The sequence below is a fragment of the Mandrillus leucophaeus genome, unplaced genomic scaffold (genome assembly GCF_000951045.1).
Source record: "Mandrillus leucophaeus isolate KB7577 unplaced genomic scaffold, Mleu.le_1.0 Scaffold607, whole genome shotgun sequence".
Taxonomy (NCBI): domain Eukaryota; kingdom Metazoa; phylum Chordata; class Mammalia; order Primates; family Cercopithecidae; genus Mandrillus; species Mandrillus leucophaeus.
Genome location: NW_012106553.1, coordinates 1567128 through 1580918, shown reverse-complemented (window position 1 = coordinate 1580918; position 13791 = coordinate 1567128). Strand labels below are relative to the sequence as shown.

Below are 13791 nucleotides of genomic sequence, written 5' to 3'. Positions count from 1 at the left end.
TGATGGCAACGTGGACAGAGAACATGGAATGGCCAAGCCTTGCCCTGATAATTATCACTTCTCCCAGAGAGTTCTCAAAGGAGTTTCGCACTGTAGAAACGGGAGCAAAATGAGAGTCCAGGTGCTGCTTTAGTAATAACTTCATAAGTGCTTGCTCTCCCTCTGGGACAGACGTCTGTGATCCCACTGAGATAGCGCAGAGACTTTGACTCTAGAAACAAGCAGAATTTTTATCCCATATCTTCCTCACACCACTATATCTTGGAAGTCAACATACTCAATGAGCTGTAGCTCCTGAAGACCTGGCTTGACATTCTGATCCTTCGCTTTAGAGTCAAGAAGTACAACCTTCCAGCTGGTCTGTCCTGGGAGCCAGATGCTCAGAGGTCTGAAGCAGAAAGTTTAAGAAGGAGATTTCCTGGGTATTGCTTTCTAAAACTGAGACTTTCACGGTAGTAGCTGGATCAGTCAAATTAGTAACCCCTTCCATGTCAGAGAGAAGGGCAGAATGGGACAGGAAAAGAGCTGGAAAAGGTTTCATCTCTAACAGAAACAGCATGTTGAGCAAATCAGTGCAATTGCTTTCATATTGTTAGTTCCAACCAGTGCACTGTAAATAGGTTGAGAAGGCCGAGAAGTGATGCATTAAATGGGATATATCCTCAATTTTTCTCTTGGCCTTTGCCGTAATGCATTTCCTGGTAGTTTTTAAAACCTTACTCAGCTGAATATTTGGAGATGACACATTTTCAGGTACTGAAAATTTCTGTTTTGTGCATACGTGTTATTTAAAAATTATAAATGGGTAAAATAATGACAGGTTAAGAATTTGTATAATGGAGAGTATTTCCCTTCCACTTTTCATTCCTCAGTTGCAAAATTTAGCTTCATAGAGACAACTTGCTGTTATCAATAGTTTGGGACTCCATTTAAAAGATAGTCCGTGGTAATACATACAGATATGCATATACATTATTAAACAAATGATAACATTATACATGCTGTCCTAGGCCTTGAATGCTTCATTTAAAAACATTTCACCCAAGGTGCTTTCTGGTGCAGTTTTCTTGGTGGCACACATATTTTGATGCAAATTGAAGATGGAGTTGAAGTTGAAATTGTAAATGAAGTCTTCAGTTATTTAGCTTCATAATAAATTGCCTGTAGTCTGTGGGGTGTACATTATAGCTGTGGCATAATTCCATTGCCTTATGGAGATCATCATTGCTGCTACATTTGTTTTATCCTCTCACTTTTTCTCTTTAAGGAACCTTGTTCAGGGAGCTTGGTCTCCTCCTCTGAGTGATCAAGTTTAGATTCATTTGCCCTCTTGTGCATAAGGTCATGTATAATATAGACATTGTACTAATGTCTTGCATATAATTTAGCTCAGTTATGTTCAAAACGTAAATTGAGACCTATTTCTGGGTCACAGTCGATTTAATGGGTCACAACCAATTTTTTTTTTTTTTTAATAGCAGAACATTTCAATGTGTGTTTTATTTATATAGTAGTTATGGTTTCATGAAATCCTTTTTTTCTAGTATACATGTATGTGTACATATCTAGATAGCAATATTACCACATTATATAAAATATATTTTTTTACTCTAGGTTGTGTTAAAAAAGTTTCAAAGTTCCTATCTTAGCTGCTTTGATCCACAGATTGACACTGTGAAGTAGCTACGGTTATCCTCATTTCATAGATGAGGGAAACTGAGTCTGGGACTGTAGAATTGCCTTGCCTGAAGTAAAGGGTGGAGCTGGGGTTTGTGTTTTAAGTTTTCGGACTTAAAATTTTGTACTATTTTCCCTTCAAACATATATTTTTTTCTGTATTAGTTACTGTTTTTGTTTGTTTGTTTTTTGTTTTGTTTTGTTTTTTGTTTTCTTGTTGTTCTGAGATGGAGTCTTGCTGTGTCGCCCAGGCTGGAGTGCAGTGGCTCCATCTTGGCTCACTGCAACCTCTGCCTCCCGGTTCAAGCAATTCTCTGCCTCAGTCTCCTGAGTATCTGGGATTACAGGTGCTTGCTACCACACCTTGCTAATTTTTGTATTTTTAGTAGAGACTGAGTTTCATCCTGTTGCCCAGGCTGGTCTTGAACTCCTGACCTCCTGATCCGCTCGCCTCAACCTCCCAAAATGCAGGGGTTACAGGCGTGAGCCATGTGCCTGGCCACTATTTACTGGTAATGGAAATGAATAACTGTCTTTAGTTGAAACTTATGCTTTGCTAACCATGATTTAAAAAATTGTTCATTGTTCACCATGTGTGTGTGTGTTTGTGTGTATGTGTGTGTGTTTATGTGTGTGTATTCCAACCCAGTCTCTTTTGGCTTCATAATTTAGAACATTATTAACTTGTGGAGTATCTAATGGTTTTATGTTTACCTCCAACAACCAAAAATTATCCCCTCAACAAAGTGGGAGAAGCAGTAGCTGCCAGCTAGCGGAAGCTAGAGCCATGTCACTGCCAGTGCAGCCCGTGGATCTATGTCACCAACACCTGAGAGCATGTTGGAAATGCAGAATCTGTAGCCCCAGTGTGGACCTGAATCAGAGTCTGCATTTGATCTAGATTCGCTGATGATTGGAACATTGACATTTGAGACGTACGGGTCAAAGACACCAGGTCATTTATTTAAACATCAGTTAAGGAATTGAATGAGTTTTTATTTTTCAGTCATTCGACCTACAGTTACTAAGGATGTTCTGGCCCAGATCTGTGACTAGAGATGGGCATATAAAGATAAATCATGAGTGGACTCTACTTGTGAGAAGCTTCAGTTCTAACCGGGAGGGAGTGATCATAACACACAAATACAATCAAGTATTACGGATGCTCTGATAGAACTGTATATGAGGCACAAAAAGGACTGCTATCTAAATCCTAGGATGTGTGTGTGGGTTTTATATGGGTATTTAGCTGAAGAAGAGTGTAATGCTTTCTTTGTTTTCTTGTTATACAAGAGTAAACGAATCCAAACTTGGTTGATAGTCAGAGTTGAATTGTTCCCATGTGTTTTTCTTCCACAATTACCCGTAAGTAGTAATTTACTTACTTTGCAGGTAAATTCTTGTTATCTTCACCCTCTGATGGGGGCCTTTGTGTCATAAAGGGATGACCAAGCTCCGCGTTAGGGAGATGCCTTTCGTATCTGACTGACTCAAGTGTTAGGGTAACCACAGTGGGGAATAAGTTCAGGCAGTCCCAGCTAAGCATCCCTGCTTCTCACTGCTCCATCCTTTTTACCCCTGGGCTAAAAGGGAGAGCTTGAGAAATATGCATAGCTAGGTCCTCCGGAGTTTTTCCTCACTCCCTTTTCGAGTTAACAATATGCCTGACAGGCTGTTTTCTGAAGTAAATTGGCAGAAAGTAGTGTTTGGGAATCAGAGACGGAATACTTGATTTGTCCAACTCCTCGTTTAACTCTTTCTTGCTGCTACCTCTTGCACACAGCAAAAACCTTTTGAATATTAGCTGAGTGATTTGGATTCACATGGAGCAAATCAAGCAAGATACTTCTCAGCATCTCTCCAAGAGAGTGAGAATCCATTTCGTGCTCTGTATTTCACCAGCTATGTAACTTTGAATAAACCATTTTACATGAAAATTGAGGCATAAATATATTTTGTATGTAGGTAGGATTTGGATGACGAGTGGAGGAGTATGGAGGGACCAGGTCTGAAGGCACGTGTCTATGACCACTCTACCGCTTCTAAAACTGGACATTTCCATTTTAGATTTAATATATCGCTGCCAATTGCTGGATGACATTTTTTTGTGTTGTTTTGTTTTGTTTTAAAGCTTGCCTGTGTGTCTCACAGTCTGGGAGGTGAGTTGTACGTTTCCCTGTAGGTCACAGAATCTGGGAAGCAAGGCAGAGAGGATAGGGCACGCACTCATATGAAAATCTACAGCTTACCTGTGGTGGCTGGCAGGTACTGCAGTTCATTTCATCCAGGGGCTTTTCTCCAGAAGGATCACCACCTAGGAATCAAAGCCCCATGCTCTTTCATTGTTTCATTGTTTGCAGAAATCTATTAGAATGGAGAACACCTCCTTCCCCCTTCTTCTACTCATAAATTCAGTTCTTTTCATTTTCCCATTTTTCTTAAATATGAGAATTCTGCCTTTTCTCTAAAGCTGAACTTATTTTCACAGCAACTTAGAGGCATTTCCCTTTATTTGCTTGTCTATTAAAATGATGAGCTTTAAGTTAGAATTCTCTTAAACTTTCAGTCTGATTTAGGATAGTTATTAGCAGTTTTTCATTGAAAGTATCCCAGTTACTTTATGCCTTTCTCCAAGGGACCTATTTCCTCTCCTTTTATCAGATTTGTATCTGTTTTTGAGACATTTGCCCGTTCCTCTACATCTTTTGAAAATGTGGCTCCTCTCTACGGAATGCAGTAAGGACCCTTTGATGGTGAAGCTTAAAGAACTGAAAACTTTGGTCTGACTTAATAATTGATCTAAATAAAGCGGATAATTATGTGTTTATCATGAGGGCTTTTTAACATCTGCCTTTTCATGCTTAGAATATAGAGTCCATCTTTTCAAGTTGTTTCTTAAAACAAACAAAAACATTCCACTTTTCTTTTTTGTTCTTTTTGGCCCGCCCAGGATTGTCATCAACCTGTGCCTCACTATGTCTAAGTTCTGTTAGAGAAACAGAGTAAAGAAGGATATATTTGGAAGGGACAGACAGCTGTACTTTTTAAGATTTATTTGTGGTGACATTTTGGACTTTTCATGTAGCTTCTTTATGACATAGTTTATTGAACCTTTCCAATCTTATGGGTCTAAAGTAGGAATAACATGTTGTGGTTCTCAAAGTGTGATCTTAGACCCAATCACATCAATCACCCAGGGCCTCTGTTTGATAGTGTGATCTCCAAGATTTTGTTCAGTTCTGATACTGTCTGATGCTCTGAAAATTTCCCGTGATGTAACAGAATCTGATGAAGTATAAGAGGGGGGCCCAGGAATCCTTTTATGAAGTGGGTATGAAGAAGACATAGTGATATGGTTTAGCTCTGTGTCCCCACCCAAATTTCGTCTTGAATTGTAATCCCCACGTGTCAAGGGAGGGATCTGGTGGGAGGGGATTGGATCATGGGGGTGGTTCCCTCATGCTGTTCTTGTGATAGTGAGTGTGTTCTCACAAGATCTGATGGTTTAAATGTGTATGGCAGTTCCCCCTTCATGCTGTCTCTCTCCTGCCACTATGTAAGATGTGCTGGCTTCCCCTTCACCTTCTGCCGTGATTGTAAGTTTCCTGAGGCCCTCCAGCTATGCTTCCTGTCAAGGCTGCAGAACTGTGAGTCAATTAAACCTCTTTATAAATTGCCCGTTCTCAGGCAGTTATTTATAACAGTGAAAGAACGGACTCATACAGCATAGGTTCAGATAGAACATTTGAACCTGGAAATTAGGTTGTGAACTTGAGTTGGTAATCAGCAACCTAAACCTTTTTTGCCTCATTGCCTGAGATCTCATTGTGAGCATTCTTTTCATACATTAAGACTTTTAAAGGCAGTAAAGAACTTCTTGACAGTTCATTTTAATTAACAGGTATGAAATACTTTTTCATGCTGTCTGTGGCCGAATGAAAGTTTCTCAATCCTGGCTGCAGGTTTGAATCACTTAGGTTTTATAGGTGTCCTGGTGCCTGACCCCCTCACTCCCTGTCTTCTATCCCCAAGATTCTGATTGAATTGCTGTGAGATGGAATTCAGACATCAGCATTTTTAAATGTGTTTCCTTGGTGATTCTGGTATTTAACCAATGTTTAAAACTACTGAATGGAATGAATACAGGTTTATGGGATTTATAATCATCATAAAGATATGGACAAATTATTTCCCCAAATTTGTGCACCCACAGAATAAGAGAAGTAGAACATCTTCTTTATGATGTAAGTTATTGAACGTTTCTTATCCTGTGGGTCTGAAGTAGTAATAACATGCAGTGGTTATTAAAGTGTGTTCTCAGACCCAAAGGCATCAATCACCCAGGGACTTATTAGAAATGCAAATTATTGGATCCAGGACCCAGAAATCTGTATTTTAATAAGGCATTCCGGAGATATTGATGAACTCGAAAGTTTGAGAACCATCAGCACTGAGGGTTGTTGTATGATTCGGTGGCAGTGTATGAAAATCTTAGCACACTGCCTGGCAAGCTGCGAGTCTAGTAAGCAGAGTACTCGAGAGATAGTGCTTTTGATTGCTTAGCAGTCTGAATTTGGCTTGGGGCTAGACCTGACAGTTCTTGGCTTAGCTATACTTTCAATTCTAAGACTGTTATTTATAAGGCAAATAGAGGCCAACTGAACCATTTCAAAGGTGTATCAGAACAAGGAAACCTACTCATAGTCATTCTACTGTGCTCGGTCTTCCATTCTTATACTTTTATTTCTGAGGGCCTAAACTATGATGTTTTGGTAATATCCAAAAGCAACTCATTTAATGATGGAGACTGCTGCCCTACCCCACTAAGTGTTGCGCAACTAAAATGCAAGGAAAAGCTACTCATCCATAAATAGAAAAGATCTCTTCTCCAACACATCAAAAACATTATTTTTAATAGGAAAAGAACAAATAAAGAAAAGGTTAAAAGGTAGTAGTTTCTGTTTCTCCAATACAATTTTTTGCAGACTGTTTAAAAAGATTTCATATCAGGAACCGTAAAGCTCTTGGATATATGTGTATAACTTAGATCGCAGAGATTAGATTCATTCCCTCAATAACTCTAACAGCAGTGTGCTACTCTTGTTGGTGAGAGATGCTAGGTTTTTCTCAGTGTCTCGAAGTCTCATTACTTCTTGCCTGGATTATGTATAGATTTCTAAATTGGTTGTTTCTTATTCTTTTCTCCTAATCTGTCCTGTATGGACTTTTAAATTAGTCTTTAGTAAATCATATTATAACCAAGTGTTTCTTTCTCAGAAATCCTTGGTGGATCTCTGCTGCATGCATGATAAGATTCAAACCCTTATTTCGATGTGCAACATGTAAAAAGCTTAATTTTATCACATATTTTTTATAACCCGCTGACATTATTTTACATTCCTGTGTCCCATGTTTTTCCTGTGTCATGACTTGCTTTTTATTCTCTATGCTCTGAACTTTCTGATCTCCATGCCTATATTCTCCTGTCTCTCTGCCAAGGATGGACGTGCTTTCTACATCATGTTTCAGGAAAATTATATGATCCACTGAGACTTCCATGATCCTCCACTTTATCTTAATTTCCAGAGGTTATTCGTGCATCTTCATAAATTGCACCTTGCATTATCTTTAGTTGTGTACAATTTTTTTCCTACTCTATTTGATTGAAAATGTATTGAGGGCAAGCACCAAGGCGTATAAAATTCGGTAACCCTATCCCCCACCCAAGCTCACTCTTTGCTTTACTTAATATATTGACCCCTCTAGACTAGCTTTTATACCATTTCTAAATATCAAATCTGATCCTCTTTCTTCTGAAAGTTAAGACTACTAATTAAGGCTACTAATTAAGATGGGGAATAATTCCTATGCAATACAAAAAATTATGTGTCAAAGCCAATAATAAAGAAGTAAAATGCCAGCAAATATATCATAAGAGTACTATAACATTGCATCCTTATTAACTTCATGTGTGTACTTCTTTTCTGTAGGTGATTTTCTTCCACCCCCACCTCCACCTCTAGATGATTCCAGTGCCCTTCCATCTATCTCTGGAAACTTTCCTCCTCCACCGCCTCTTGATGAAGAGGCTTTCAAAGTACAGGTAAGAACTGAAGTTAAAGTCATGTTTATAGCCATCCTAGGGAGCTCATGAATTTCATGATTGTTTCCGTGCTGGATAAACATTTATCCAGGGCCGATTGAGAGCTTTACAACTTACGAAGATCTAAGGTATTTTAATGCAACATACCCTACTCAAGCTTCCCAGAGTTCTGCTGGCTTACCCTCCGAAGCCCTCAAAATCCTTTTGCCTACTAATTTTGTTTCAGATCCCAAAACCATTTTTTTTAGGAATACCATTTGAGAAGGCAACATTTCCTTGTTATTTTGGAGGACATACAGCCATGTCTTTTTTATTGCTGTGTTCTCTATCTACAAATATTGCATCCAAATGAGTAAGGCTGACATTTTAAGGCTGTAGTTGGTTAATGTGGATCCTTGTGGTCAGCAACATTTTTTTCTAGCAAAAGCAACGTCAAATATCCTTAGGGTTTTCTCTTCTGGGTAAGTTCAAGGGTGCACATTATATATATCAATTATATAGAACTCTTGGTTTCCAGAGAGTGGTAATTGCAAAGTAACTCGGGGCTGGAATCAGATGTGACATTAGAAGTGGTTCTCAGACTGTGATCATAGGTAACTGCTGAAAGCTGCCACCATTTAAGCTGAAGAAGTGCTTTATGTCAAGAAGAAAATCTAACAAAGTAATAGAATTGTTGTTATAGTTTTAGGTGTGACTATGTTCATATAGATGTATTGAAGAAAAACATGAGTCTTCTTTGTCTTTTAGAGAAACATTGGAAATATTTGTAGATAAAATGGAATGGTGTCTGATAATTTTTTTCCAAATAATAAGGTTCGGAAACTACTGAGTCAGAACATGGGAGAAATAGGGTTGGTTATGATTTGATAACTGTTGGGTGCATCGAAGTTTATTCTGTTATTCAATCTACCTTTTAAAAAATACCTAATATCATTGGTGGAACATATAATATACTGAATTATTGCTCATTAATTTTATCATTTGTTTTACAGTATTATTTTTTCTTTTCAATTTGTGTAGGTACAAGTAGGTATATGTATTTATGGCATACATGAGATATTTTGATATAGGCATACAGTCTTTTAAACGTATACTTTTGTATACGTTTAAAATATCCTATAATAAGAAGTGTAAAAGAGAAAAAGTCTGAGGTAACAACTGCTTAAATGGTTTGTTCTATTATTTGCCTTTCTTTCTCCTAAATTTGAGGTTGAAGGAGACAAAGAAAGAAATGATTCATTCGCTCAACAAATATTCTGTGTTCCTATGTGGGCATTATTCAAGCACTAGGAATGTTCTAGCAAAAAAGGCAGACGCCATTCTGTCCTCAGGGACCGTAAAAGTTTGTGGAACTAGTGGAAATAAACAAGATGTATACTTTACAAAGTACATTAGAGTGGATAAGTGGGGAAACAGGGAGGGGCTCAGGGCTTACCTAGGCCCCACTGAGAAGGAGACACTTAAACGAGGACTTGAAGAAGGAGAGGAGGGAATGAGCTATAGAGATTTCTTGGTGAGCATATTTTCATATAGTAGATATTAAGAAGCAGAAAAAGCTTTTAATATTATCTGTCATTTGAAATCAGTAAGTTGTAGTTGTAACCAGTAAGTTCTGGTTCAGTTTGGAGTCTAGATCTTTTAAGGCTATTAAAAAATATGTGTATTGCTAATATAGGCCGTGAATGTCTTGGATTTTGTTTTGGTGTATACTAATAAAATCAACTATCAGATGCCAGTGATGAACAAGAGTCCTATAAAGTTTGTATTTATTTTATGCAACAGATAGAACCCTTGGCAAATTAAACCAATATGAGTGATTTTTCTTAGTTTTAGTCATTTTTTAATAAAATGAAGAAATCCTTAGCGTTGCCTTTAATATACCTTTGGTTGTATTTTGCTGAGGTTGGTTTTTTGTGTCGTGTTTACTATGTACAATTTTTAAAGTCACTGACTCTGTTTCCTCTCGTAGTTTTTCATGGAAACTATTTTGTTGCATTTTAAATCTTTAGTTCTCACAATGTTGTTTGAAGTAGTGACGGAAGACTCGTGATTGAAAACTAGTTACATAGCTTATTCTAGTTGTGTGATCTTGAGCAAGGCAGGCTGAGTCCCAGTTTTGTCTTCATTAAAAACAAAACAAATATATATACCTCTTACAATTAAATGAAATACAGATGGATTTGAAAGTATTAAACCGAAAGGGCTATGCAAATACTTTGATGTCATATTGATAATCACTATGAATACATAAGAAGAATAGTAAGGATTTTCCAGTGGGTTCCATTAAAAAATTCAAACATGGCACTTTCAAAAGTTTATGAAAAGTTTTTTTTCGGGTGGACCTTGTTCTGTTAGGTGTACTCAAGCCATGGCTTTGTTTTTGAAGAGAAAGGAAATAAACAAAACGCCTGTTGCCATGTTGGCTTATGTTCTCTGTAAAACAGAAGGGAGGAAGACAAAAAATAAAATACAGTTTGCCAAATGGAAAAGGACAAATCTGGTAGGGAGAGGCCTGTTATTTTTGAGACGCTTCATATGGAAGATTGTTGGTAAGTTCAAAAGAAAATGAACATGCCCTCCTCTTGTGTAGAAGTGACATAGATGTGACAGCGGCTTGGCCCTGCTCTGGCCTAGGTTTGTAGCACGTATACATATGAGCCATGGTATAGCCTAAAGTAGCATTATCACTGGAGGAAATTTTGCACATTTTCCTCTCAGCTATGGTACAACCTCATGTTGCCAAGTCCAAATTATAGCTGGTAAATGTGTGTTTTTATGTAGAAGACTGTTTATGTTTCCAGCCAGATTTTCAGGTCAGAGCCAAAAGAATGTCTACTAACAGTGATTATAAGAGTTGTAAGATTTTGAGAGCAGAAAGGGACCTTAGAGATCATTTAGTCCAACTCTGGCGCCAGGCATCTAGTTACAGTCCTTTCAAGTACTTGCCAAATTAATTTCCTTTTTTTTTTGGAAATGGGGAAACTGAGACCCAAGAAGGTGTGGATCCTCTTGTTTCTGACAGAGCTCTTAGTGAATCTGAAAAATCTTGACTCCTGACCTTGACCTTCTTCCTGCTGACCCAGATGGCCCATGAACTTGGTATTGCTTTAGTTCCCTATCAGACTGCAAGGCTCTGAGATTCATTGCAGAGGGTTACGTGTTTTTATTTGGAAGCACCAGGTGATGCCAGAGTTTTGCTTGGCTGTCTGAATTTTTGATATATGCTATAAGCTTTCATTTCTTCAAAAAAAGCAAATCAATATTTAGACTTAAGGATTCTTGATTTAACAATTCATTTTCATGTGGAAAGATGAAACTTGGAAAACAGGTGAGGGATTTCGTTTGCCTTTCTGTTGGTGATCAGCGTTACCTCCACACCTGTGATGTTTGTAGTGACACTTTAGCAATCACTTCATTAATTCATCTGTTCTTCATTCATTCAGTATAAATTGAATACTTCTTGTAAGTAGACATATATGCTAGTGATTATAGCGTTAGAACTTGGCATCGTAGGTTTTATGCTCTGAGTCTCAGCCTTGGGACGGTCAGTTAGTTAGATTCATTTATTTATTTATTTATTTAGAGACAGAGTCTCGCTCTGTCACCCAGGCTGCTGTGCGGTGGCCTGATCTCGGCTCACTGCAACCTCCACCACCCAGGTTCAAGTGATTCTCCTGCCTCGGCCTCCCGAGTAGCTGGGACTACAGGCACCTGCCACCACGCCTGGCTAATTTTTTTGTATTTTGAGTAGAGATGGGGTTTCACCATATTGGCCAGGTTGGTCTCGAACTCCTGACCTTGTGATCCACCTGCCTCGGCCTCCCAAAGTGCTGGGATTACAGGCATGAGCCACCACGACTGGCCAGTTGGTTTTATTCTCATCTGACCCCATAGTTGGTAATTTCTTCCTCTTTTCAGTCAACCCATAGGCAGGTATTATATAACATTCCTTAGGGTGATTACAAAGAAGGTACATGTCTCAGAATTTCAGACTTGCAAGGGAATTAGAGTGGATACATTCAAGTCCCTTTCTGTTGTTTGAATCTTGTAATTTTTTCCTAGATAACAGAATGTTTATGGGTAACTATGATAGGTGAGGCAGTGCTACAGGATAAGGAGATAGATCAGATACAGTACTCAGAATCACATGCAGAAGATGCGTATACAGTCATTTAAGTCGTTTTATGGTAAATTATGCTTTAGTCATCATATGTTGATCAGAAGCATAATCTAAGTCCTAAGTTAGTGGTGGAGAGTGAGGGAAGTAAATTAACTGTGATTGGAGATAGGCAAGAAGGATTCATAGAAACAATTTAAATTGAACTGAACTTTGATGGCTGGGTGGGACCTTAATTTTCAGATAGGGGAGTGGATTGTTCAGCAATAAAATAAAAGAATTAAAACACAGAGGAAGGAGAGCTCAAAGTAAGCGTGACAGGCCTTGTGTTTCTAGCTGTGGAACCTACTGTTTGTTCTGAAACCATTGACAATTTACTGTAGGGGCTTGTTATTATTTTAAATATAAGGGTGATATCCCCAGACCTGTTGTTGGATGCCAAGTTATACTGTTAATATAAATTAAGGCAAAACATGTTGCACTTTCAGGAAACCCAATGCAAACATTTCTGAATTGTCTGGTAGACTTCCTTCAGATCCGTGGGGACTTACCTGCTGACATCTGATGGCTTTGAATTCAGGGGTTCAATATTTAACTTCCTCTTTTTATGATATCTTTGTTCGTCTTTTCTTGGTGACTTCCAGTTGACAACTTCTAATTCTGCTTCTCTGTTTGTTTCCCAGTCCTTTGGCTTGCTTTTATTTGCCTACTATTCAGTATTTGCATACCTCTAGTTTTCATCTCTCCTTTTCTGTTCGGTCCTGCAAAATGGCCAGAATTGCTAACGTAACTCCAGTCCCTCCACATTAGAAAACAGAGGGGTTTTGTCCATTGGTGATTACTTCAAATGTTAAAAATTTCTCTTTGTTATTGAGTAGAAATGTGTCCCTTTATGATGTCCTCACACTGATTTTCTTTCCCCTTTTAAAAAATGATACAAACTCAGAGGAATGGTCAGGCCGGGAGAGAGACAGGTGCTGTATGTCTCAAGGAGTTGATGAATAAAGCTACTGAGAGATGTTACTTTTCAAAGGAGTGAGTAAGCACAGAGTAACATGAGCTAGGCCCAGAATTAGTGGAAAAGAAAAGAAGAGAAATCTCTGAAATTGTTTATTTTAAAGTCAGCCTCCAAAAGCTCTTGAGCATCTATTCTTGTGAAAACAATTCAAAGCTCATATATGCGTATGATGAATAGTGGCTTATAATCTTTTTTTTTTTTTTGAGACAGAGTCTTGTTCTGTTGCCCAGCCTCTGCCTCCTGGGTTCAAGCGATTCTCCTGTCTCAGCCTCCCAAGTAGCTGGGACTGTACAAGCATGCCCCACCATGCCCGGCTAATTTTTGTATTTTTAGTAGAGGTGGGGTTTCACCACATAGGTCAGTCTGGTCTTGAACTCCTGACCTCAGGTGATCTGCCCACCTGTAATCCCAGTATTTGGGAGGCCGAGATGGGTGGATCACAAGGTCAGGAGATCCAGACCATCCTGGCTAACACAGTGAAACGCCATCTCTACTAAAAATACAAAAAAAAAAAAAAAAAATTACAAGAAATTAGCCGGGCGTGGTGGTGGGCGCCTGTAGTCCCAGCTACTCGGGAGGCTGAGGCAGGCTGAGAATTGCTGGGATTACAGGTGTGAGCCACCATACCTGGCCTCATTTTCCTACTTACTAATTTTAGGTGTTTAGTTTAACAATGATAATGTGAAAATCAATTCAAGTTTTAGCAAAACTGGCACTGGAATATTTTTTTTTTTAAGATGGAGTCTTGCTCTGTTGCCCATGCTAGAGTGCAGTGGCATGATCTCGGCTCACTGCAAGCTCTGCCTCCCGGGTTCACGCCATTCGCCTGCCTCAGCCTCCTGAGTAGCTGGTACTACAGGCGCCCGCCACCGCGCC

At 38.7% G+C, this 13791-nt stretch overlaps 1 protein-coding gene across 1 annotated transcript in view; it reads left to right on the top strand.

Moving 5' to 3' along the window:
• LPP (LIM domain containing preferred translocation partner in lipoma) overlaps positions 1-13791 on the top strand; it is a 766241-nt gene that overhangs the window by 335842 nt on the left and 416608 nt on the right. Inside the window, exon 4 of the mRNA XM_011999879.1 lies at positions 7668-7780. Coding sequence (XP_011855269.1) covers positions 7668-7780 — 113 coding nt within the window. The remainder of the gene's footprint in view (positions 1-7667; positions 7781-13791) is intronic.